This window comes from Nerophis ophidion, linkage group LG25 (genome assembly GCF_033978795.1).
Source record: "Nerophis ophidion isolate RoL-2023_Sa linkage group LG25, RoL_Noph_v1.0, whole genome shotgun sequence".
In the NCBI taxonomy this organism is placed as follows: Eukaryota; Metazoa; Chordata; class Actinopteri; order Syngnathiformes; family Syngnathidae; genus Nerophis; species Nerophis ophidion.
Window position 1 is genome coordinate 27,734,200 of NC_084635.1, and position 25,967 is coordinate 27,760,166.

Sequence of the window (25,967 nt, forward strand, 5' to 3'; positions counted from 1 at the left end):
TCAATCATCTACATATCTTTCTTCAGGAAGATATGTAATCGTTGCCTTTGGTTTGCCTCTCTGTTATTTTGTTAATAAAGTCATGGGCATGAATTGTTCAGCAAATGTCTGACACGCGATAAGGAACATCCATACATCCATCCATTTTCTACCGCTTGTCCCTGATTAAATTTTGGCCCTCAATCGGATTACCTTATATTGTACCTTAGGTTTACTTTTCTTAGGGTGCGTAAGGTAGCGACCCCACAGAGACAAAGACAGAGGGTGACTGACAAGAGCTTCTGTCAATACTGCTATAGTGTAGGCTGACCATATTGTGAAATGCCAAAAAGAGGACACATATATGCGTGCCAAAGCATTTGCCAATGATACTTCAACTTGCTTATAAATTATATATTTATTTAAATACAGCATTTTTTCTCCTCTATTGACAGCAGTGTTGCAGCTAGGAATTTTCAAAATGGGGTCCCACGGACCCCACCAAGTCATAAAAATGGGGTCCCACAGTAAACTTTTGGAGTCACACTTTTTTTGTAAGCGTTTTGAAAACAAATGATAAACGTATGCATTGTCCTGTTATATCTCACATTATATGTTGTGTTTTGGGAAAAGGTTGTCATAAACGTTACTTAATTTGTTAAAATAAATAATATAAAAAGAAGACGAATGTGTTGCATATGTAAATGTATTCAGTTTTAAACAATCATTTACTTTCTTCTTTCCTTCAAGGATCTAAACTTTACCGCTGCTGGTAGTTTTTTCAATGTTTTTATTTAATAAGTTGTAGGTGTATTTATTTCAGTATAAAAGAGTAAAAAGGGTTTTGCCTGGGTCATGAAATGATGATAATGGTGTGCCAGGGAATACATATATTTTATATTTAAAGCTCAAATCTCTGGAGTCGATATCAACTAAACATCTATCTCTCATTTCAAAATGTTTTAGTTGTTTATTTGTTTGTGTGTTTTTGTCATGATCTGTGGTCCGGATCATGTTTTTGTATTTTCTGCTAGTTTTGGACTCCATTAGTTCCTGTTTTTGTGCACCCTTCTTTGTTTTAGTTTCCATGACGACTCCATTAGTTCCTGTTTGCACTTCCTTGTTTGTTTTTTCACCTTGGTTACTCATTGTGTTCACCTGTCTCTGATTAGTGCTTGCCCGCTCACCTGCTTCCCGAGCACTAATCAGAGGCAGTATTTAAGCTCGTCTTTGCCAGTCAGTCGCCCTGGCATCATTGTTAGTTTCATGCTCTATTCTTGCCACAGTAATCTTGCTTGTTTCATGCAATGCCTCTGTTCTTTTCATGCCATGCACGTTTATTTTTTGTTTATTCATGCCACAGCTAGCTACTTTTGTTTATTTTCATAGTTTAGTCTAAGTGTTAGTTTTGTTTCCTGCGTCAAGATGTGCTTTCGCATTGAGTGCTTTTTGTTTGTACCTTTTTTAGTTAAAACTAAATCATGCTTATACCTGCACGCTATGTCTCGAGTAGTCCGTCTGCTTTCTTGGGAGAATGACCCACCCATCTTGACAGTTTTCCGCCCTTTTTTGTCAAACAAAACTGTTTTTTTTATGGCAAACAGACAAAATATGCAAAATCTTCCACCAAAAATAGTTTTCAAAGTGGAATATTTGATGTGACGTTGAAGTGCCGGTGGGGAAATAAAAAGTAGCGTGGGGTGTATATTGTAGCACCCCGGAAGAGTTGGTGTTGCAAGGGGTTCTGGGTATTTGTTCTGTTGTCTTTATGTTGTGTTACTGTGCGGATGTTCTCCCGAAATGTGTTTGTCATTCTTGTTTGGTGTGGGTTCACAGTGTGGCGCATATTTGTAACAGTGTTGTTTATACGGCCACCCTCAGTGTCACCTACCATCTACCATGAATTGATTAACCTGGACCCCGACTTAAACAAGTTGAAAAACTTATTCAGGTGTTACCATTTAGTGGTCAATTGTACGGAATATGTACTGTACTGTGCAATCTACTAATAAAAGTTTGAATCAATCAATCAATCAGTCAATCAATCAATCAATCAATCAATCATTCAATCGATAAAAAAAACTGTATGGCTGTTGATAAAGTATGCCTTGATTAACCAACAATTCACTAACTCGCTCCCTCGCTCTCTTTGTCTCTACTCCTCCCTCACGAATGTTGATGCGTGCGCAAACCTTCACGATTTGTTTTGTTAATAACTCTTCTTAACCCAGTTTGTATATTGAAAATACAAGCAACCTTGACACAAAACGCCGGACATTTGAGGCATTTAAGGAACCCCGCCCGGACACCCCAGACATGGTCTGTTTACTATAGATGGCTACAAAGTTCTGGGCACATTTTGATTAAAAAATTCAGGAAAAGCCATGACCTTTCCCCACAAGGTCATATATTTTGTATTAGTTATTGTTTTCCATATATTTGATGTCTCTTTCTGTTTCAGCGCTACTTCTGTTTGCAATTTATTGACTTGCTAACTTGTACAGTTTTTCCCTGTGCTTTCCGTGTGTTCCTAGCGCAGTGGTTCTCAAACTTTTTTTGTCAGCCCCCACTTCGGACAAGAGGGAGTTTTCAAGCCCCACCTGCCCCCATCGCCCCAACAGAACGCTAATGCCAAGCTTAACATTTTCAAAATTATTGAACATCAAGTAAAATTCAAGTTGTATACATTCAAACATAAAATAACATCAAGTTCAATAATATATAACTGTGCAGCTGTGGTATAACTTGCATCAATTCAATAATAAATAAAATAACTACTCTTCCAGTTTTATTTGAAAGAAATCAAGTGGCTTATTGACGTGATTGGGGTGTGTGGTCTCGAGGTGTCTCTTTAATTTGTTGGGTCTCATGCTGTCTGCTGCTAGCAGTTTTAGACACAGAACACACAGGGGTCTCTCCTCTGCCCCCACCACCATTGCCGTGAATCCAAGAGCAAGATACCCTTCATCATATTTTCTTTTCGGTTGGGTTTTTGGTTGATTAAGCCCGTCAGATTTTTGTTTCTCTGCAGGCGCTGGCTCTGGCTCGACGACCTTTGAGGTGCGAGTCACAAATTTATCCATTTTGTGTAATTGTGATCCACACATTAGCCTGCTACCTGTGAAAGATTGTTCCGCTTAGCCCCGCCCCCATTAGTTACTGTTGCTATGTCTGTCAAACTTTCGCTTCTACCTAGAAATTTAAGGCCTAGTGGAAAAATAAGTAATTTATATTTATTTATATAGCGGATTTCACAGACAGAGTCACAAAGTGATTTACAGTGTGTATAGAAAATGAAAGCATAGTAAAAAAAAAAAAAATTTAGTTTATAATAAAAATAAAAAAAATAATAAAGTGACATTTCCTCCCGTTCCTCGCGCCCCACCTGTCATGTCTCTATTCCCCACCAGTGGGGAATAGAGACATATCTTTGAGAAACGCTGTCCTAGCGGCACATCAACCCATCGCAGACATGCGACCAGAACGTCCATCCATCCATCAATTTTCTACCGCTTATTCCCTTTGGGGTCGCGGGGGGCGCTGGTGCCTATCTCAGCTACAATCGGGCAGAAGGCGGGGCACACCCTGGACAAGTCGCCATCTCATCGCAGGCGACCAGAACGTAAAACAAGTAATTACATTCTAGGGTGATCCCGATCACAATCTGGAGTCAGGACTCTTTTACTATTGGAGGTAGTGTCTGGTGGTGGTTTGCGCTCTCTGAGTGTTTTTTTAGTTCTTTCTGCATTAGCATATTGAATCATTTTCGTTCAGATAAAACTTGCCTGAGACTGATACTCTATCATAGCACAAAAGATATGTTGACAGACGGAATTGTATGCACCTAATCAGAGACAGAGGCGAGTACAAATGTGTGGTGGAGAGATAAAGCCGAGGGGGAAGAGACAGATACACAAATCTTGTCAAACCTCTCACTTATTATCAAACACTGACTAGTTGGTAATGCAATGTATAACAATGTCATGTGGATGTGGCTGAGAAATACCTTTAGAATAAAATAATTTATATCGTGAAAAAGTTTTAAGGATTTAAAATCCATGCATATGGATATAAAAACATTAAAACATTTCTAAGTATACTTAAATTTTCAGGGGCTTAAACTGATTGGAACACATGTAAATATAACCATAGATTTTATTGGTAGGATCAGGGGTAGGGAATCTATGGCTCTTGAGCCAGATGTGACTCTTTTGATGACTGCATCTGGCTGTCAGATAATTCTTAGCTGACATTGCTTAACACGATAAATAATGGATAATTCGGCTGGTAATCATGATGTTAAAAATAACGTTCAAATTATAAAACATCTTCATGCATTGTAATCCATCCGCTCGGTTGGTAGAGCGGCCGTGTCAGCAACTTGAGGGTTGCAGGTTAAATCCCCGCTTCCGCCATCCTAGTCATTGCTGTTGTGTCCTTGGGCAAGACACTTTACCCACCTGCTCCCAGTGCAACCCACACTGGTTTAAATGTAAATTTGAGTCACTAGAGAAAAGCGCTATATAAATATAATTCGCTTCACTTCACTTCATTTTCTATCGCACCTGTTCAAGAAGTCACATTCATTAGAAGAAGTATTTTATTTATTATTGGTTAGCTTCGGAATAACAATTTCATTAAAAAGAATAAGAGACTTGGTATACTCTAAAAATGTTCTTAAAAATGCATGCATTTAGGTGTATTGCGTGTTAAACAATATTATATGGCTTCCACGGAAATACATTTTAAAATATTTGGCTTTCATGGCTCTCTTAGCCAAAAAGGTTCCCGACCCCTGGGTTGGATGAAAATATTTGTTAGAGAATGACCGCTTGATTGGCAAGGTCTTTACTGCCAGTGTGAGGGCAGCAAGCGAACATTTAGCTAATGTTTTTATTGGGATGTTTTTAGATGGTTTTGAAACCTGTAAAATATCAGGCAGAAACACTTCAGCTTGTCATACAAGCAGCAAAATCTCTGAAACTCTGAGTGTTTTTCAGCTCAGTTGAATCTTTTCGCTGGATTGTATTACATCTGGTCAACAAAGAGATTCATTGTGCTTCCATGGCCCTGGTCTCCTCGTATACAAACACATATTGTAGGATTGCAAGCATGTCACTTTAATCAGTGATTTATTGTTCATTATTCCCACATAGCAGTAGAGTGTGCATGTTGTGTGAACTTCATTTTAGTGTGGTGCCAGTTATTGCTTTCAATAAATATATTCCCTGCATTGAACTTGTGCCATATTGACATAAAGCCATGTCAAAAGTAGCATGCCACGTTACGTCAAACGTATTGGTAACGGCGTTGTAAATTAGATAAAAGTAATTAGATTACTCGTTGCCACTGAACACTGTTTATAAGTGTATTACAATATGTTGGGCTGGAGGGATAAGAATGGGTCTTTTGTCTCTTGAATGACGCACTTTGACTCTGGAATGCATTTAAAGTGGGTTTAAGGTGTTTTTTTTTTACAAATAACACGATGCCAAACGGAAGGGATGAACAAGACGAAGGGACAACAAGATGAAATATAATAGTAATAGTAAAGTAAAGCGATAAACAAATAGTGTGGCACCCCAAACATATCCTCTCCTCTATTCTCACTCATAGGTGCATGTCCATCCATCCATTTTTCTACCGCTTGTCCCTTTTGAGGTCACAGGGGGGTCGTTGGAGCCTATCTCAGCTTCATTTGGGCGGAAGGCCGGGTACACCCTGGACAAGTCACCACATCATTGCAGGGCCAACACAGATAGACAGACAACATTCACACACTAGGGACCATTTAGTATTGCCAATCAACCTATCCCCAGGTGCATGTCTTTGGAGGTGGGAGGAAGCCGGAGTACCCAGAGGGAACCCAAGCAGTCACGGGGAGAACATGCAAACTCCACACAGAAAGTTCTTGATTGAACCAAGGACTGCTCAGGACCTTCATATTGTGAACTAACCCCTGGTGCCACCGTGCTGCCCGGTGAAAATAACTTAAGCTGTATTTAGAAGTCAAAGGAAAAATTGAATATCGTTAAGTTAAGATAATCGTCAACTAATCAACTATCAAAATAATCATTATTTGCAGTGTTAGTGTACATGTCAGGAAGGTACTGCACATCTTCAATTGCATTGCAGCAGCCGTGGAGGAAGGTACTGTATTCCTCAAAGCTTCTAATGTCCTCTGCTGTCCAGTTTTTTGCAGTCGCTAGAACACATTTCTCAATACTTAGGCCACTTTTTCAAAACCCTTCACACAGTGAGCATAACAGAAGTAGAAACGGCTAAACTGAGGATCAATTAGCATGGCTTTGGCACAAAATGCATTCAATGACTACATCTTTCAAATGACATTAATTATTTTCTCACTTCGACATAACAACCGCCAAAACTCTGTGTACTTACAGGCCAATTTGCACATGCTTACATTCTGTTTTCAAAACTGTTCAACTTAAGTTCAAAACAATAACACAATACAAACTTGAATAAGACAGCAATTTGCTACAAGTCTACAGTGATATTTTAATGAAATATATTTCAAATCGTAAAATTAGATGCTATAAACACAATTGGACAATTCCACCATCCAAATGATCAGATGTCCCTCCTGAACACAATGAATGCTGGATTCCTGGACATATCAGCAGAAGATTGCCAGGGATGGATCAGAAGATTTTTTCCTAGGTGTATTGCCCTAGATCAGTGGTTTTCAAATGGGGCTATTGGTACCCCTGGGGATACTTGAAGGTATGCCAAGCGGTACGTGAGATTTTTTTTTTCAAATTCAGAGTTCAGGGTTTAGAAGGGGTCAGAAACATAACAAATTGTGAAGGTGTGTGCACGCAAAAACTTTAGTGAAGGAGAAACAGAGGCTGAGAGAGCGAGGAAATGAAATGATTAATAATCAAGGCATACTTGACCAACAGCCATACAGGTCTCACTGAGGGTGGCCGTATAAACAACTTTAACACTGTTATAAATATGCGCCACACTGTGAGCCCACACCAAACAAGAATGACAAACACATTTCGGGAGAACATCCGCACAATAACACAACATAAACACAACAGAACCAATACCCAGACTTCCTTGCAGCACTAACTCTTCCGGGACGCTACAATAGATCACCCCGGCCCCCCCAACCCCCTACCTCAACACCAATTACGTCACATTAAATATTCCACTTCGAAAAATATTTTTGGTGGAAGATTTTGCATCTTTTGTGTGTTTGCCACAAAAAAACAGTTTTGTTTGACAAAAAAGGGCGGAAAACAAACAAACAAACAACATAAAAAAAAACCTAAAACATTTTGAAATGAGGAATAGATCTGAAGTGGATGTTGGTGTTATATATATAATGGTATGCCCTGGCACACTATTATCATCATTTCATGACCCAAGAAAAACACTTTTTACACTTTTATACTGAAATAAATACACCTACAACTTATTAAATAAAAACATTGAAAAAACTACCAGCAGCGGTAAAGTTTAAGATCCATGAAGGAAAGAAGAAAGTGAATGAATGTTTATATGTGCATACAAATTTGTCTTCTTTTTTAAAATTATTTCTTTTAATGAATGAAGTAACGTTTATGACATCCTTTTCCCAAAACGCAACATATAATGTGAGATATAACAGGACAATGCATACATTTATCATTTGTTTTCAAAACGTTTACAAAATGGGACCCCAAAAATTTACTGTGGGACCCCATTTTTATAACTTGTGAAAATTCCTAGCGCCAACATTCCTGTCAACAGAGGAGAAAAATGCTTTATTTAAATAAATATATTATTTATAAAGCAAGTTCAAGTATCATTGGCAAATGTTCACCTAGTCCCGGCCTCGGCGTGCTGCCCACCTTGGCACACTTATATGTGTCCCCTTTTTGGGATTTCACAATATGGTCAGCCTAACTAAGCATACTCAAACAGTCTCTTCTCCTGCATGGAGCCACAACGAACTACTAATATCCACCAAATTAAAGAAGGTAGAACCAGCGGCCATCCTAGTCACTAGCGTTGTGTCCTTGGGGAAGACACTTTTCCCACCTGCTCCCAGTGCCACCCACACTGGTTTAAATGTAACTTAGATATTGGCTTTCACTATGTAAAGTGCTTTGAGTCACTAGGGAAAAAAAGCGCTATGTACATATAATTCACTTCACTTGTTTGGATGGAATAACTCTTGTTAGTTTGTGTCTGTGTAGGTTCTCAGTCATCCAGGTCCTGGTAATTCTCCAAGGTTGAAAGGAGACAAACTTTTTGTTTGATGTGGACATTTCATATTTACACATGCACATGGACATAAGAAAGGACAAGATAGAGTATTTTTTAATCTTCCCTCTGAAGCTTGGCATATCGGTAGCTCATTAGAAACTTGCTTTGACGTAGATTATGCATGAGAATTTTAGAGTAAGGTGTCATGGGGACATTAAAACTCAATTAACAAAGTGTATTCGAGTCATACAGTTCAGGCAAACTGTGTTGTTCGGTTAAAACCCAGTTAAAGATTGGAAAATGGAGGCATGGACGAGATACTGATCAGAACAAGGCAACTTCACTACAGTATATTATCATAATGTTGTGCATTGCTTTTTTTTTAACATGCAGGAATACAAATTAACATAAATAACACTTATGCTTTTGATCCATGTCACCTCATGCAGTCTAAAGCAAAAAGTCAACAAAATCTCATTTATCTTGAAATAGTGTTTACTAATGCACTGCGGCCCATTTTATTTTGATGCAATTAGCATAATTGTGATACAAAAGTAATGAAAAAAAATCCTTTCCAAATATGTCCTTTATTTCTCGAGTTTATTACAATTTAAATAAACTGAAGCATTTGCATAAAACAAAAAATGTTACATAAAATATCACTTTAATCAACATCTGGAAAATAACATAAGTTAATGAGTATCCTCTTGAATAAATATGCAGTATCTATTTGTACAGTGTAAATAATTGAAGATTTAATTTGGCAATGGATTACGTTATGCCTGTGTGCAAAATGTGTTATGGAGAACTGGTTTTCTTTATTTTGTTCTCATACAGAGTAGCTTTCAACAACACATATTTGACTTCCTTACTTACTAGAAATACAGCAGAACCTCTAAATTGTTGGCTCAAACGTTCTCCACAATGAAACTTTTATTAACTAATGTTTAATGTTTGGTAACATCTAACGTTGTCATACAAGTATACAGTAAATACAAGCAATATATCACTTACGAGAGCCCTTTTGCCACATGGTCAAAGTTTTTCCCCTGAGGGCCACGCACCCAAAAAATAATAATAAAATGTGTAGGGTTTTTTCAGTAAAAAAAAAACAATTGTTCTGTGAGAGGAGACTGTGGAAGACTCTTTTTCCAAATTATGGGAACAATAATAATGTAGAAAAATTATCAGACTGGCACTCTTCAATTTTTCTTCCAGCAGCTCTTGCTTGAACACGTTTTAGCACCCCTGACTTTTAATAACAGTGATAATAGTAACAATTGTGAGGGCAGCATCACTTACCTGTCCAACCTGCAACACAGCGACAGAAACCGGTAACTGGATCACAGCCATCAGCATTGGCACAATCACATCTCTCCTTGCAGTCCAAGCCATAGGATCCCTCCTGTAAGAAGGAAAACTCATTTTGTCAATCACAAATATGCAATTCGATTCCATTTTTCATCATCCATCCATCCATTTTCCTACCGCTTGGGGTCGCGGTCAAGACAGCTGTCCAGATAGCAGATATTAACAAAATCAATCACTTGTGCAAAATCCCAGTTTCATTGGGCCGGAAGGCGGGTACACCCTGGACAAGTCGCCACCTCATCGCAGGGCCAACACAAATAGACAACATTCACACTCACATTCACACACTAGGGCCCATTTAGTGTTGCCAATCAACCTATCCCCAGGTGCATGTCTTTGGAGGTGGGATGAAGCCAGAGTACCCGGACGGAACCCACACAGTCATGGGGAGAACATGCAAACTCCACACAGAAAGACCCAAAGCCTGGGGATTGAACCCAGGACCTTCGTATTCTGAGACACACATATTAACCCCTGTTACACCATGCTGCCCCCATTTTTCATCAGTTTAACTTGATCCTTCCTTCCTCTTCTAACTGTTCACGTGTTGACACGGTAACGTTATCATGCCAGCCTTTTAGCTAATTTTGTAAGTTTACGGGGATGTCATCTTTTGCGGGGTTTTCCGGGCTGGCCGGGTGGGGTTTTATACGACTCAAATGTCCTGTGTTTTGAGTCAGGCTTGCATGTACTTTCAATGGACGTCAAGGGTTAAGTAGGAGTCAAAAAGTTTTTTTGTTTTTTTTCCAAGATGGCGCTGCTGTAGTGGCTGCTGTAGGCAGGAGCTCTGTGCTCTTGTGTCATCCTTTTGTGTTTCCCTCTTGTTTTCATGTGGTATTATATTTTCTTGCCTTTTGGTCCGGGACCCTTTGGGACTGTCTGACAAGGGGTGGCACTTTCGTGACCTCTGTGGTGCTTTTTTTGTGGACTTCTGGATCTGCCTCCTGGGAGCCTTTTGGCCATGGAGACCAGCTGCTGGGTCTCTGCCACACCGGAGTCGCTTTGGAGGGACTGGAGGAGATGCGGATGAGGGGACAGGGCTGCGGAGCTAGCACTGAGCGCTGGGACAGAGAGTCTTTGCGGTGTCTTGACTGGGTGAGCAGGTGTCGGACACCTCAGTCACCTTGGACGTATCCTCGCTCATCCATGCGGACTGGACATTGGCCGAGAGTGGAGTCTGCTGTCTTGGTTGCTTTGTTGGGTCTGCTTCTGTCTCTGGGCATGCTCCCTCCACCCCAGCGGACGATGGCGTGGAACACCGCAGAGGCCACCACAGTGGATATGTTTCTTTTACTTTTTATTCATAGCTGTATGTAGAAGTGTCTGGTTGTATCTGCTGCTTTAATGTCTTTAATGTCCTCTGTGTTCTTTGATGTTTGATGTTTCCCTCTTACACACATGGAAGAGGGATGTGTTCTATGGCTATGAGTTGTTTTTTTCCCTTGGCCTCAGTCTGCACCCCGTCTCCGGGGCCCAGGCTAAGACTGATTTTTTAATTTTATTTCAATCTTCTATTTTTTTTCTCCCATTCCCCCCCCATTGTTTACCTGTATCTCATCTTTTTTGTAAGGGGCGCTGGAAGCCTGCAGACCCGTCAGCGATCCTGTTCTGTCTCCCTGTAACGTTTGTCTGATCTTGAATGGGATTGTGCTGAAAATTTCAATTTTCCTGAAGGAACTCTCCTGACGGAATAAATAAAGTACTATCTAATCTAATCTAATCTAATCTAAAACGAATCAAAATTGCAAATGAGTGCGCACGCAGTTACTTTTGTGAGGGAGGGACAGAGAGAGCATGATAGAGAATTGGTTGTTCATCAAGGCATACTTGGTCAACAGCCATACAGGTCCCACTGAGAGTGGCCGTATAAACAACTTTAACACTGTTACAAATATGTGCCACACTGTCAACCCACACCAAACAAGAATGACAAACACATTTCGGGAGAACATCCGCACCGTAACACAACATAAACACAACAGAACAAATACCCAGAACCCCTTGCATCACTGACTCTTCCGGGAGGCTACAATATACACCCCTGCTGCCCCCACCCCCGACCTCAACCCCGATTACGTCACATCAAATATTCCACTTTAAAAAATATTTTGGGTGGAAGATTTTGCATATTTTGTGTGTTTGCCATAAAAATATAGTTTTGTTTGAAAAAAAGGGCGGAAAACAAACAAACAAAAAACAACATAGAAAAAACTAAAACATTTTGAAATGCGGAATAGATTTAGAGATTTAAGCGTTAAATATAAAATGTATGTATGCCCTGGCACACCATTGTCATCATTTCATGACCCCTGCAAAACCCTTTTTACACTTTTGTACTGAAATTAATACACCTACAACTGATTAAATAAAAACATAGAAAAAACTACCAGCAGCGGTAGAGTTTAGATCATATTTGCCAACCTTGAGACCTCCGACATCGGGAGATGGGCGTGGGGGTAGGGGGGTTGAGGTGTGGGGAAGCGGGGTTTGTTGGTAGCGGGGGGTGCATATTGTTGCGTCCTGGAAAAATATGGCTGCAAGGGGTTCTGGGTATTTGTTCTGTTGTGTTTATGTTGTGTTACGGTGCGGATGTTCTCCCGAAATGTGTTTGTCATTCTTGTTTGGTGTGGGTTCACAGTGGGGCGCATATTTGTAACAGTGTTAAAGTTGTTTATACGGCCACTCTCAGTGTCACCTGTATGGCTGTTGACCAAGTATGGCTTGCAGTCACTACGTGTGACTACGATAACTGCATTAATCACGTGACTTGACCGACACGCTGTATGTATGGTGGCAAAGTTGTCTTGATGACAGGATGTAGAGGTCGTTTAAGGCGGTGCCATCACGCCGCGCCCTCAATAATTTTGTCCTGGTGAGAATTGGGGGAAATCCGGGAAATTGGTTGTCCTGGGAGGTTGTCGTTAAGGTCATTGAAATACGGGAATCTCCCTGAAATATCGGGAGGGTTGGCATCTATGGTTTAAATCCATAGAGGAAAGAAGAAAGTGAATGAATGTTTATAACTGAATACATTTACATCCATCCATCCATCCATCCATTTCTACCGCTTATTCCCTGGTGCCTATCTCAGCTACAATCGGGCGAAAGTCGGGGCACACCCTGGACAAGTCGCCACCTCATCGCAGAATACATTTACATATGCATACAAATCTGTCTTCTTTTTTAAATTATTTCGTTTAATGAATTAAGTAACGTTTATGACAAGCTTTTTCCAAAACACAATATAGAATGTATGATATAACAGGACAATGCATATGTTTATTATTTGTTTTTAAAACGCTTACAAAAAAGTGGAAACCCAAAAATTTACTGTGGGACCCAATTTTTACGACTTGATGGGGTCCATGGGGATATTCCAAGCGCCAACACTGCTGTCAACAGAAGAAAAAAAATGCTTTATTTAAATAAATATATTATTTATAAAGCAAGTTCAAGTATCATTGGCAAATGTTCACCTAGTCCCGGCCTTGGCGTGCTGCCTGCCTTGGCACGCTTATATGTGTCCTCTTTTTGGCTGTTTCATAGTATGGTCAGCCTAACTAAGAGTTATATATTATGTTTTCGACACTTTTTTTTTTAATTTTGCAGGTATTCATCGAGGAATCATAGCGTTTGATTTTGTTACTTTCTGCTATCTTGCTAACATGTTAACATCAACTTATTAACATTTTAGCCATTGGTTACAAGATTTACATTTCATTTTCAATGTTTATTTATTCCAACATTCATTCAACAATAGAAGAGTCATATTAAGCTTCAGTATATCTTCATCTCGTGGGTTCTCTCCGGGTACTCCGGCTTCCTCCCACCTCCAAAGACATGCACCTGGGGATAGGTTGATTGGCAACACTAAATTGGCCCTAGTGTGTGAATGTGAGTGTGAATGTTGTCTGTCTATCTGTGTTGGCCCTGCGATGAGGTGGCGACTTGTCCAGGGTGTACCCCGCCTTCCGCCCGATTGTAGCTGAGATAGGCGCCAGCGCCCCCCGCGACCCCGAAAGGGAATAAGCGGTAGAAAATGGAAAAAAAATGGATATCTTCATCTCTTCAACATTCCTACATTAAATCCATTTATTCCGACTTTTATTCAACATTCCACCAGCATTTTAGTTTAGCTTTTCAGCATTCACACACAATTTCTACTGGAATTGATTAATCTAAATGTCAATTAATTAACACATTGAGTTTGTAAAAGTCATTTGAACCAAGGTTCCCCAAGCTACCGGCCCACCAGTGTCCACAATCTGGCCCTAAGTACGTCCCAAGTTAAAAAAAGAGTTTTTTTTTTTTTTTAAATCTGTCCTTAACGGCGTTTATGCAAATCATGTTGTTGATATCAAATTAACTTTACAATACAGAAGTGTAAGATATTTCTCTTGTTGCCTTATTTGTATTTGACCTTTATTGAATGTATAGATATATTTAGTGTTTGATGCAGCCAGGACCGGAGAGGGACATCGTGGGGACAAGAAGGGCAAAAGACGACAACAACAAAATACTAAACAAAAAAAACACAAACACACACAACAAAATATATATACATATACATATATATATATATATATATATATATATGTATATATATATATATATATATATATATATATATATATATATATATATATATATATATATATATATATACTGATGTATATCGTCTTCCGCTTATCTGAAGTCGGGTCACGGGGGCAGCAGCCCAAGAACCCTAGACTTCCCTCTCCCCAGCCACTTTGTCCTGTTCCTCTCGGTAGATCCCGAGGCGTTCCCGTGCCTTAGTCTCCTTAACGTGTCCTGGGTTATACCAGTCGGACGTGCCCTAACCTCCCTAGGGAAGCGTCCGGGGAGCATCCAGACCAGATGTCCAAACCACCTCATCTGGCTCGTCTCGATGTGGAGGAGCAGCAACTTTACTTTGAGCTCCCCCCGAATGATAAAGTTTTTCACTCTATCTCTAAGGGAGAGCTCCGCCACCCAACGGAGAAAACTCATTTCGGCCGCTTGTAACGGTGATCTTGCCCTTTGGGTCATAACCCAAAGCTAAAGACCATTGGTGAGGGTGGGAACATTGATCAAGCGGTAAATTGAGAGCTTTGCCTTCCAGCTCAGCTCCTTCTTCACCACGACAGATTGATTCAGGGTCTGTTCGTAGGATTCTGATTTGGTCCTACTTGTCCCCCATTGAGGTCTTGGGTGAGCTTGAGCCTATGCCAGTCGACTTCAAACAAAAGGTAGGCTAGACCCTGTACTCGTCTCCACGCAATCCAGGGTTTATATAAACAAACAAAACAATGGAGTTTCATTTTAGAGAGAAAAATAGAGCACTAACATGACATGGTATGTCACAAAACTCATCTCTCCAGCCAGGTGAGCAGGAGCAGGTTCCATTGACAGGGTCACAGGCTGCTCCATTAGCACACGGACATGTCTGATTGCAGTTCAAACCCCAATTTCCACTGGAGCACGGAATCGAGCAGTCCACCCCCTGCCAACCTGGACACAGACACAGACTGACCATTAGTTAAAGGCCTACTGAAACCCACTACTACCGACCACGCAGTCTGATAGTTTATATATCAATGATGAAATATTAACATTGCAACACATGCCAATACGGCCTTTTTAGTTTACTAAATTGCAATTTTAAATTTCCCGTGAAGTGTCCTGTTGAAAACGTCGCGATATGATGAGCGTGCGTGTTATGTCTCGGGTTGTAGCGGACATTTTTTTCCAGCCCGATCCAAGCTATAAGTAGTCTGCTTTAATCGCATAATTACACAGTATTCTGGACATCTGTGTTGCTGAATCTTTTGCAATTTGTTCAATTAATAATGGAGAAGTCACAGTAGAAAGATGGAGGTGGGAAGCGGTGTATTACGGCCGCCTTCCATAGTAAAGCTTCAGCTTTACTATGGAACAGAGCGGTCAAGCGAACATGGTTCCCGACCACATGTCAACCGGCAGGTTTCGTTGAGAAAATTGTGCTAATAAGTCGGCTCTTACCGTAGACATGAGCGGAGCTTGCGTCCTCCTGCAGCTGCGGACTACTACCTCCTCCCACTGGAGACGCTGGCGGTGGCCACACCCCTCCGACTTTCAGGTACCATATAATCTCACTAAAACACTAGTAACACAATAAGCAGATAAGGGATTTTCCAGAATTATCCTCGTAAATGTGTCTAATAACATCTGAATCGCTCTCACTGCCCTCGCCTTTTTTTTTTTTTTCTAGTCAGTCACTCTCACTATCTTCATCCACGAATCTTTCATCCTAGCTCAAAATAATGGGGAAATTGTCGCTTTCTTGGTCCGAATCGCTCTAGCTGCTGGTGGCTATGATTGTAAACAATGTGAGGATGTGAGGAGCTCTACAACCAGTGACGTCACGCGCACATCGTCTGCTACTTCCGGTAAAGGCAAGGCTTTTTTATTAGCGACCAAAAGTTGCGAACTTAATCGTCGATGTTTTCTACTAAATCCTTTCAGCAAAAATATGGCAATATCGCAAAATGATCAAGTATGACACATAGAATGGACCTGCTATTCCCGTTTAAATAAGAAAATCTCATTTCAGTAGGCCTTAAACTTGTTTGGTTTGTGAGCTTTTAAAAATGGTGTTTCTTCGTTAGATTTTTCTTGACCAATGATGGTTTGTAAAACAGGATGACATGCAAAAATAGCTATTCCAATTTAAAGGTAATAATTAAATGGAGAGATGAAGAATGCCAGGTTTTTGGAAGGTAACTAAAAGCCGCCATCTAATTGGTTACTGTTGGTTTGGCGCTCCATAGACACATGTCAGTTATTCATAAAAAAAGTATTTTTTGCTAATTTAGGAGTAAATAATTTATTACCATTATTATATCAACAGAATTAGTGACCTAAATTTCCCTTTCATTCCCATTAAATGTTTTGAATGTATCATTTAGCGTTAATTATATTGAGTTGTGTTGAGTTTATTTGAAACATACAAACCCCGTTTCCATATGAGTTGGGAAATTGTGTTACACGTAAATAAAACAGAATACAATGATTTGCAAATCATTTTCAACCCGTTATCAGTTGAATATGCTACAAAGACAACATGTTTGATGTTCAAACCGCTAAACATTTTTTTCTTTGCAAAAAATCATTAACTTTAGAATTTGATGCCAGCAACACGTGCCAAAGAAGTGGGGAAAGGTGGCAATAAATACTGATAAAGTTGAGGAATGCTCATCAAACAATTATTTGGAACATTCCACAGGTGTGCAGGCTAATTTAAAACAAGTGGATGCCATGATTGGGTATAAAAACAGCTTCCCAAAAAATGCTCAGTCTTTCACAAGAAAGGATGGGGCGAGGTACACCCCTTTGTCCACAACTGCGTGAGCAAATAGTCAAACAGTTAAAGAACAATGTTTCTTGAAGTGCAATTGCAAGAAATTTAGGGGATTTCAACATCTACGGTCCATAATATCATCTAAAAGTTCAGAGAATCTTGAGAATTCACTCCACGTAAGTGGCATGGCCGGAAACCAACATTGAAGGACCGTGTCCTTCGATCCCTCAGACGGCACTGTATCAAAAACCGACATCAATCTCAGGAACACTTCAAAAAACCACTGTCACTAAATACAGTTCGTCGCTACATCTGTAAGTGCAAGTTAAAGCTCTACTATGCAAAGCGAAAGCTATTTATCAACAACAACCAGAAACGCCACCGGCTTCTCTGGGCCTGAGATCATCTAAGATGGACTGATGCAAAGTGGAAAAGTGTTCTGTGGTCTGACGTGTCCACATTTCAAATTGTTTTTGGAAATATTCGACATCGTGTCATCCGGACCAAAGGGGAAGCGAACCATCCAGACTGTTATCGATGTAAAGTTCAAAAGCCAGCATCTGTGATGGTATGGGGGTGCATTAGTGCCCAAGGCACGGGTAACTTACATATCTGTGGAGGCACCATTAATGCTGAAAGGTACATACAGGTTTTGGAACAACATATGCTGCCATCTAAGCGCCGTCTTTTTCATGGACGCCCCTGTTTATTTCAGCAAGACAATGCCAAGCCACATTCAGCACGTGTTACAACAGCATGGCTTTGTAAAAAAAGAGTGTGGGTACTTTCCTGACCTGCCTATAGTCCAGATCTGTCTCCCATCGAAAATGTGTGGCACATTATGAAGCGTAAAATACAACAGCGGAGACCCCGGACTGTTGAACGACTGAAGCTCTGCATAAAACAATAATGGGAAAGAAGTCCACTTACAAAGCTTCAACAATTAGTTTCCTCAGTTCCCAATCGTTTATTGAGTGTTGTTAAAAGAAAAGTTAATGTAACACAGTGGTGAACATGCCCTTTCCCAACTACTTTGGCACGTGTTGCAGCCATGAAATTCTTAGTTAATTATTATTTGCAAAAAAAAACAAAGTTTATGAGTTTGAACATCAAATATATTGTCTTTGTAGTGCATTCAACTGAATATGGGTTGAAAAGGATTTGCAAATCATTGTATTCAGTTTATATATACATCTAACACAATTTCCCAACTCATATGGAAACGGGGTTTGTACACTACTAAAATGTTTTCACATACATTGCTAGTGTATGTGAGAGCATTTCAGTAGTCTATGTGAGAGCATTTTAGTCATGTATGTGAGAACATTTCAGTAGTTTATGTGAGAGCATTTCGGTAGTGTGTATATGAGTGTTTCAGTAGGGTGTGTGAGAGAAAAAACATTTCAGTTGTTTATGTCAGAGCATTTCAGTAGTGTGTATAAGAGTGTTTCAGTAGTGTGTGAGACAAAAAATATTTCAGTTGTTTATGTGAGAGAATTTCAGTAGTGTGTATAAGAGTGTTTCAGTAGTGTGTATAAGAGTGTTTCAGTAGTGTGTGTGAGAGAAAAAATATTTCAGTTGTTTAGGAGAGAGAATTTCAGTAGTGTATGTGAGAGCATTTTAGTCGTGTATGTGAGAACATTTTAGTAGTTTATGTGAGAGCATTTCGGTAGTGTGTATATGAGTGTTTCAGTAGGGTGTGTGAGGGAAAAAACATTTCAGTTGTTTATGTCAGAGCATTTCAGTAGTGTGTATAAGAGTGTTTCAGTAGTGTGTGAGACAAAAATATTTCAGTTGTTAATGTGAGAGAATTTCAGTAGTGTGTATAAGAGTGTTTCAGTAGTGTGTATAAGAGTGTTTCAGTCGTTTGTGTGAGAGAAAAACATTCCAGTTGTTTAGGAGAGAGAATTTCAGTAGTGTATGTAAGAGGTAATTCTGAATAATGTCCCTAACAGCCCCTCGCAAACTGCACCTTCTCTGCACATGCAGGAGCCGTCGATATGTGAGCAGGAAATCTCATTGCGACAGGAACATGACGACGTGCAGTTGATTCCATACAGGCCTGCAGGACAGTTGATTGAGCAGTCATCACCCTAAAGAGAAGGGGCATAAAGGTGAAAAAGGTACAAATATGGGAACGCTTACACGCCAGCACACACTTATAAATTCATGTTGTGTGGCACACTGTCAAGGTGTTTCTGTGTCCTTCCTGGCACTTTTGTGGTTTTACTTCAAGTATTCTGACAATTAGCAGAAGACTGCAATCTAGTCATGTCAAACATTTTCCCAAGGAAGTCACTGTAGGGAAATGACACAAATTGTTCTTGCTCACGGTATTGATGTCCTTCCATATTTTCTGCCGCTTGTCCCTTTCATGGATGCGGGAGAGCTGGAGCCTATCCCAGCGTCTAAATTAAAAGTATAACAGTACCTTAATTTACCTAATAACCCATTATTATTATGATTCTGTTTTGGATATAAAACATTTCTCCAAAAGTTTGTACGGTTTTTGTACAGGGTCTTGGTTGTTTTCATGTCTTGTGATCATGTTTTGTTTAGTTATGTTCTGTTTTGTTTAAGACTCATTGAGTTCCTGTTTGTGCACCTCCCTGAGTTTGTTTTGGTTGCCATGATTGCAAATTATGTTTACCTGTCTCTGATTAGTGTTCGGCCGCTCACCTGCTAACCGAGCACTAATTACAGGCATTATTTAAGCCTGCCATTGCCGGTCAGTCGGCCTGGCGTCACTGTTTCATGCAATGCCATAGTTTATACTGTTTGTTCGCTTCATGCCGAGTCCACGGGAGTTTTATTTGCTTCATGCAACCCTGCTACGTAACTTGTTTTTTTTTCATGCCAAAGTTACGTGTTTATTTCTTGTCCATAGTCCATGCTAACAGTAGCATTAGCTTCGAGTGTGACTTGTTTTCCTTTTTTTGTACTACCTTGATATTTTGTGGAATAACTAATGTTCCAACCTGCATGCCGTGTCCGGAGTGGTCCGTCTTCATTTCGGGAGAACGAACCTGAAGGTTCTGCTACGGAGGCTGCGGAACCTCTTCCTAGAGTCCAGCAGTGAACACAGTCATTGGTGGGGGTGGGAGGAGTCTTTGCAGAATTTCTGAGCCATGGTCAGGCAGCGGCTTTTTGCGATCTCCTGGATAGTAGGAAGAGGAGTACTGATAATCTTTTCCGCTGTCCTCACCACTCTCTGGAGAGACTTCCAGTCTGAAGCATTGTAGGCTCCATTCCAGACAGAGATGCTGTTGGTCAGCAGGCTCACTATAGTGCCTATGTAGAATGTGGTGAGAATGGGGGGAGGGAGCTGTGCTCTTTTCATCCGACGCAAAAAGTGCATGCGCTGCTGAGCTCTTTTTACAAGAGCTCCCGCGTGTAGGGACCAGGTTATATTGTCAGTGAGCTGCACCCCCAGGAACTTGGTGCTGCTTACCATCCCCAACACTGTGCCGTTGATGAAGAGTGGAGCGTGGCTGGACTGGTGCTTCCTGAAGTCAACAATGATCTCCTTGGTCTTGTCGACGTTCAGGACCAGGTTGTTGGTTCTGCACCAGTCAACCAGATGTTTCACCTCCTCCCTGTAGTTCATGTCGTTATTGTCACGGATGAGGCCCACTACTGTCGTGTCGTCCGCATGGTTCACAATGTGGTTAGTAGAGGACCTGGCGCAGCAGTCATGGGTCATCAATGTGAACAGCAGCGGACTCAGGACACAGCCCTGGGGGGAGCCGGTGCTCAGGGAGACGGCACTGGAGGTCTTGTTGCCCACTCTCACAGCCTGGGGTCTGTCTGTGAGGAAGTCAAGCAGCCAGTTGCATAGGGGGGTACTGAATCCAAGGGACGCCAGTTTGCTCACCAAATGCTGCGGGATGATGGTGCTGAATGCTGAGCTGAAGTCCAGAAACAACATCCGCACGTGTGTGTCCTTTCCTTCCAGATGTTCTAAACTCAGGTGGAGTGCAGAGGAGAATCGAGTGCCCAAATAAAGAATCCCAATTTGAGGGATCCTTCTTAGATGTTCTCATGGTAAAACAACTTGTAAAGATATAACTCTGTTGATATAAGTATTATTTTTATTAAGTTAAATAGAAAAAGATATAACTCTGTTGATATAAGTATTATTTTTATTTAAGTTAAATAGACCCATAACCATCGGACCATGTTTTATTAAGAGTCAAGAATAGCAATATCCTTGTATCATTTGTTGGCAGTTTAAAGAGACATGTCTGAATACTGAAGCAGACATTTAGAGAAGCATTTAGAAAGCAAATGATTTCGGGAGGAGCTCAAGAGTCTTCGAGCAACAACTGTATCTTAAGTGCAGAGAGGAGGGGCAGAGCAAAGGGACTGGTCTTGAAGATAACATTAGTAATTCTGAACGTGAAGTAGTGGATATCTTACTTTGATTACGCCAAAGAGAGATGTCAGATCATGAATTAAAATTCTGAACATAAGTACCCCTCTGAATATGTTCCTACTTTCTCCAGCATACTGTATGGCAGAGACAGGTCATTTCAGTTCAATTCAATTCTCCATGGCTTATTAAGAACAGCGTTGAGTGGTAGCAGTCAAAGTGCCTCTTTTCCTGTCATCCTTTTGTGCTTCCCTCTTGTTTTCATGTAATTATATATATATATATATATATATATATATATATATATATATATATATATATATATATATATATATATATATATATATATATATATATATATACATATATATATATATATATATACATATATATATATATATATACATATATATATATATATATATATATATATATATATATATATATATATATATATTTTTTTTTTTTTTTTTTCATGCCTTTTGGTTCGGGACCCTTTGGGACTGTGTGACAAGGGGTGGCACTTTCATGACTTATGCGGTGCTTTTTTGTGGACTTCTGGATCTGCCTCCCGGGAGCCTTTTGGCCATGGAGACCAGCTGCTGGGTCTCTGCCACACCAGAGTCCATTTGGAGAGACTGGTGGAGATGCGGATGAAGAGACAGGGCTGCGGAGCTAGCACTGAGCGCCGGGACCGACAAGCTTCACAGTGTCTTGACTGAATGAGCAGGTATCGGAGACCTCGGTCTCCTTAGACGCATCCTCGCTCATCCATGCAGACTGGACACTGGCCGAGAGCGATGTCTTGGCTGCTTTGTTGGGTCTGCTCCTGGCCATGCTCCCTCCACCCCAGCAGACGATTGCGTGGAACACCGCAGAGGCCACCACAAAATGTTTTTTTTTTACTTTTTATTCATAACTGTATGTAGAAGTGGCTGGTGGTTGCATCAGCTCTGCTCTTTTAATGTCTTTAATGTCCTTTGTGTTCTCTGATGTTTGACGTTTCCCTCTTACACACATGTAAGAGGTATGTGTGCTATGGCTATGAGTTGTTTTTTCACTTGGCCTCAGTCTGGACCTCCTCTCCAGGGGCCCAGGCTTACACCGATTCCTCCCTCCCCCCCATTGTTTACCTGTAGCTCACCTTTTTTGTAAGGACCCGTCAGCGATCCTGTTCTGTCTCCCTATAATGTTGTCTGATCTTGAATGGGATTGTGCTGAAAAATTTAATTTTCCCTCTGGGATTAAAAAGTATTTCTGATTCTGATTGACAGGACTGTACTCAATGTTCCCTGTATGTTGCTTTTCCATTGGCAAAACCATGTATTATTAGGTGGACTACACTGGAATCTGTTTATGTCGACGCACCTTGGACTGGCTGACTGACATCGACATAACAGAAATCGAAAAGGGAAATCAGCCATTGCTTCCACGTTTCCAAGTTACTTTTGTCGGAGACTGAAGGACAACTAGTGATAATAAAGGATTTTTAACCGACAGTACATCGGTTTGTTGACATCATTTTTCTCCTTTTGTGCATGTGTTTAGTGTTCTCAAATTACATTTTATACTCTCATTCAGAGTCAAGTAGAGTAACCAAAAATGTACTTAATTAACCCCAAATTTCCAAAAGATGCGTAATGTCTTCATGCTTCTTTTGTCCGTCAATAACCACCTTGTATTTGTAGTAAAGATGCGCGGTTTGCGGTCTGATCCGCGGAGTCCGCGGATAAACCGCGGGTCGGGCGGGTGACATGACGAAAAAATAGATTTTAATTAGATTTGGGCGGGTGGCGGTTGAACCATTCGTAAATATTTGATATACATGGTTCAGGAATTGGTATCCTTTACCATTCAAAGAGCCATTTAGGACCCGTGTCACAAAGCGAAGAAGACAATTGGAGACGCAAACATTCTCTAGAATGACTGCCGGCAGTCACCCAGTTAATAAGTATTCGGGCGTGCTATGAAGCCATTGGCTTTGTCGCCTTCTACAGCATGCACGATCTGCTTGTCAGTCCAGCAACATGTTGAGTGTGGCTTCCGCAGACACACGTACACGACTGCAAGGCATACTGGGTGACACAGAGTACACTAATGGTTGTGATATAAACAATTTTAACACTCTTAGTAATATGTGCCACGCTGTGAAGCCACACCAAACAAGAATGACTAACACATTTCGGTAGAACATACTCCGTGCGTCGGTAAGGTGGGCGGGGGATGTAAAATTTATTCCGGTAGTGTCACGGATGCAAAGGATTCTGGGTATTTGTTGTGTTGCGTTTATGTTGTGTTACTGTGAGGATGTTCTCCCGAAATGTGTTTGTCATTCTTGTTTGGTGTGGCTTCACAGCGTGGCACATATTAGTAAGAGTGTTAACATTGTTTATATCACAACCATCAGTGTACTCTGTATCACCCAGTATGCCTTTCAATCTTGTACGTGTGATTGCAGATGCTGCATACAACATGTTGCTGGACTAACAATCGGTTTGTATATGTTGTTGAAGGTGTCAAAGGCAATGGTTTCTCAGCACGCCCTTGTTCTTGTCATCAGGATGAACACCATTGGATATTTGCGAGAACATTGTCTTCTTTACTCTGTGAAACGGGTTTAAATAGCTCTTTGAGTGGTAAAGGTGGCCGACCTCTGATGTATTTCAACGGCCGGGTGGCGGGCGGTTGCGGTTTTGATAAAATGTTGGTTCGGGTGGACGGCGGGTAGATGACGACTTTGGTGATGCGGTTGCGGATGATATAATTGTATATCCGCGCATCTCTAATTTGTAGCAAACAGCAGCAACAACACTCCTGGAAAGTTACCACACACACTTTTCATTCAACTCCCGCTAATCACTCCACTGCTTCTCCCGCACAAGTCCCCAAAATAGCTGTGCTACGCCAGAAACATGATTCTGTGATTTTGGACCTCCATAAACAGCTTATTATCCATCGACTCCACGGGGTGAAATTAAGAAAAGAATTGGCAGGATGACTTCAGGTTTGTAACCAGGTGTAAAATAAGATCCACCAAAAAAAACACACAGTATTTTATTTTCAAAATTTCTTGCAGAAAATGGGACTGGCTGAGATTAGCTTGTGCAATGAAGTGCATCCACAGGCTGTAGAAACTGACACATTGACTTGAATAGAAGTGTATTCAGGTACGTTACTTTTCAACTACATTGTTTGGGGCGTCGCATTTTCAGAAAGGACTTCTCACATAACTATTACTCTTATTTTGTATATGTTGGAGAACTTGCATCCTCTGCAGTAAACATTTTTTATTGTCTATTCATTTTGTCAGAAAAATTGCTCTGTCCATACAACAGTCGCTGACCTAGTGCAAAAAAACTAGCCAATGATAATCCATTTGACGGTGTTTGAAATTTTTTAGGAAAAATGCAAAAATGCTGTCTTGTCCCAAGGTTTTTTAATTGATCTCGCTGGAAGGTCTGGCGCCATTCCAGGGCCAGATTTGGCCTGCCAGTTAAATAGCGCTACTTTAGTGCAGTGGTTCTCAAATGGGGGAACGCGTACCCCTGGGGGTACTTGAAGGTATGCCAAGGGGTACGTGACATATTTTTTTTAAATATTCTAAAAATAGCAACAATTCAAAAATCCTTTATAAATATATTTATTGAATAATACTTCAACAAACAATGAATGTAAGTTCATAAACTGTGAAAAGAAATGCAACAATGCAATATTCAGTGTTGACAGCTAGATTTTTTTGTGGACATGTTCCATAAATATTGAGGTTGAAAATTTATTTTTTTGTGAAGAAATGTTTAGAATTAAGTTCATGAATGTTTTTAATGCACAGCATAGGACACATAGCAATAGTGGTCCTCAGGTCCTGTTGATCAGGCGCAGTAGCTCCACAGCCACAGATCCACTATTAACCACTAATATCACAGTCAAAATGAAAGCTTGTTCCCATAGGCACCAAAAACTGTTAATAATGTTTAGACAAAAATGTATATTATATATACTATTATATATATATAGTATTTATATAGGTGTGTGTGTGTATATATGATGGATATGTGTGTATTTTGGGTATATGCATGTGTGTATGTATGTGATTATGTGTGTATATATATGTATTGTATGTATGTATATGTATATATTCATATATGTATATATAAATATATATAAATTGTATATATGTGTGTGTATATATGTGTGTGTATATATGTGTGTGTTGTGTATATGTGTGTGTGTACATATGTATATATGTAAGTGTGTGTGAATTTAAATGTATTATATATAGATAATATATAGCATCTATGCAGCAACCACTGAATTGAGTTATATTATATATATTATTGTATTATATATTGTATATGTATATTGTATATGTATAGGGGTGGGACCTAATAAGTTTACTTCTACCCACTCCCTTTTGAGCCAAACTTGACATCTACAAAAGATGTAATGTTTTCAATGTAGGTGTAAAAATAATGTATATATATATATATATATATATATATATATATAAAACTCTTTTGTATTTCATGCCATTCTTTTGTTTTGTTTGCATGGCTCAAAATAAACCATTCATTCATTCAATCCAGATGGATCTCTATTACAATCCCCAAAGAGGGCACTTTAAATTGATGATTTCTTCTATGTGTAGAAATCTTTATTTATAATTGAATCACTTGTTTATTTTTCAAC

The 25,967-nt window shown here is 40.1% G+C and overlaps 1 protein-coding gene across 4 annotated transcripts in view; it reads right to left on the reverse strand.

Moving 5' to 3' along the window:
- Nucleotides 1-25,967, reverse strand: part of LOC133542931 (multiple epidermal growth factor-like domains protein 11) — a 445,750-nt gene that overhangs the window by 67,875 nt on the left and 351,908 nt on the right. For all 4 annotated transcript variants that reach the window (XM_061887206.1, XM_061887204.1, XM_061887205.1 and 1 more), the window contains exons 11-13: nt 18,882-19,002; nt 14,918-15,081; nt 9,502-9,604 (exon numbers count right to left, since the gene is read on the reverse strand). In XM_061887206.1, the coding sequence (XP_061743190.1) occupies nt 9,502-9,604; nt 14,918-15,081; nt 18,882-19,002 (388 nt within the window). The remainder of the gene's footprint in view (nt 1-9,501; nt 9,605-14,917; nt 15,082-18,881; nt 19,003-25,967) is intronic.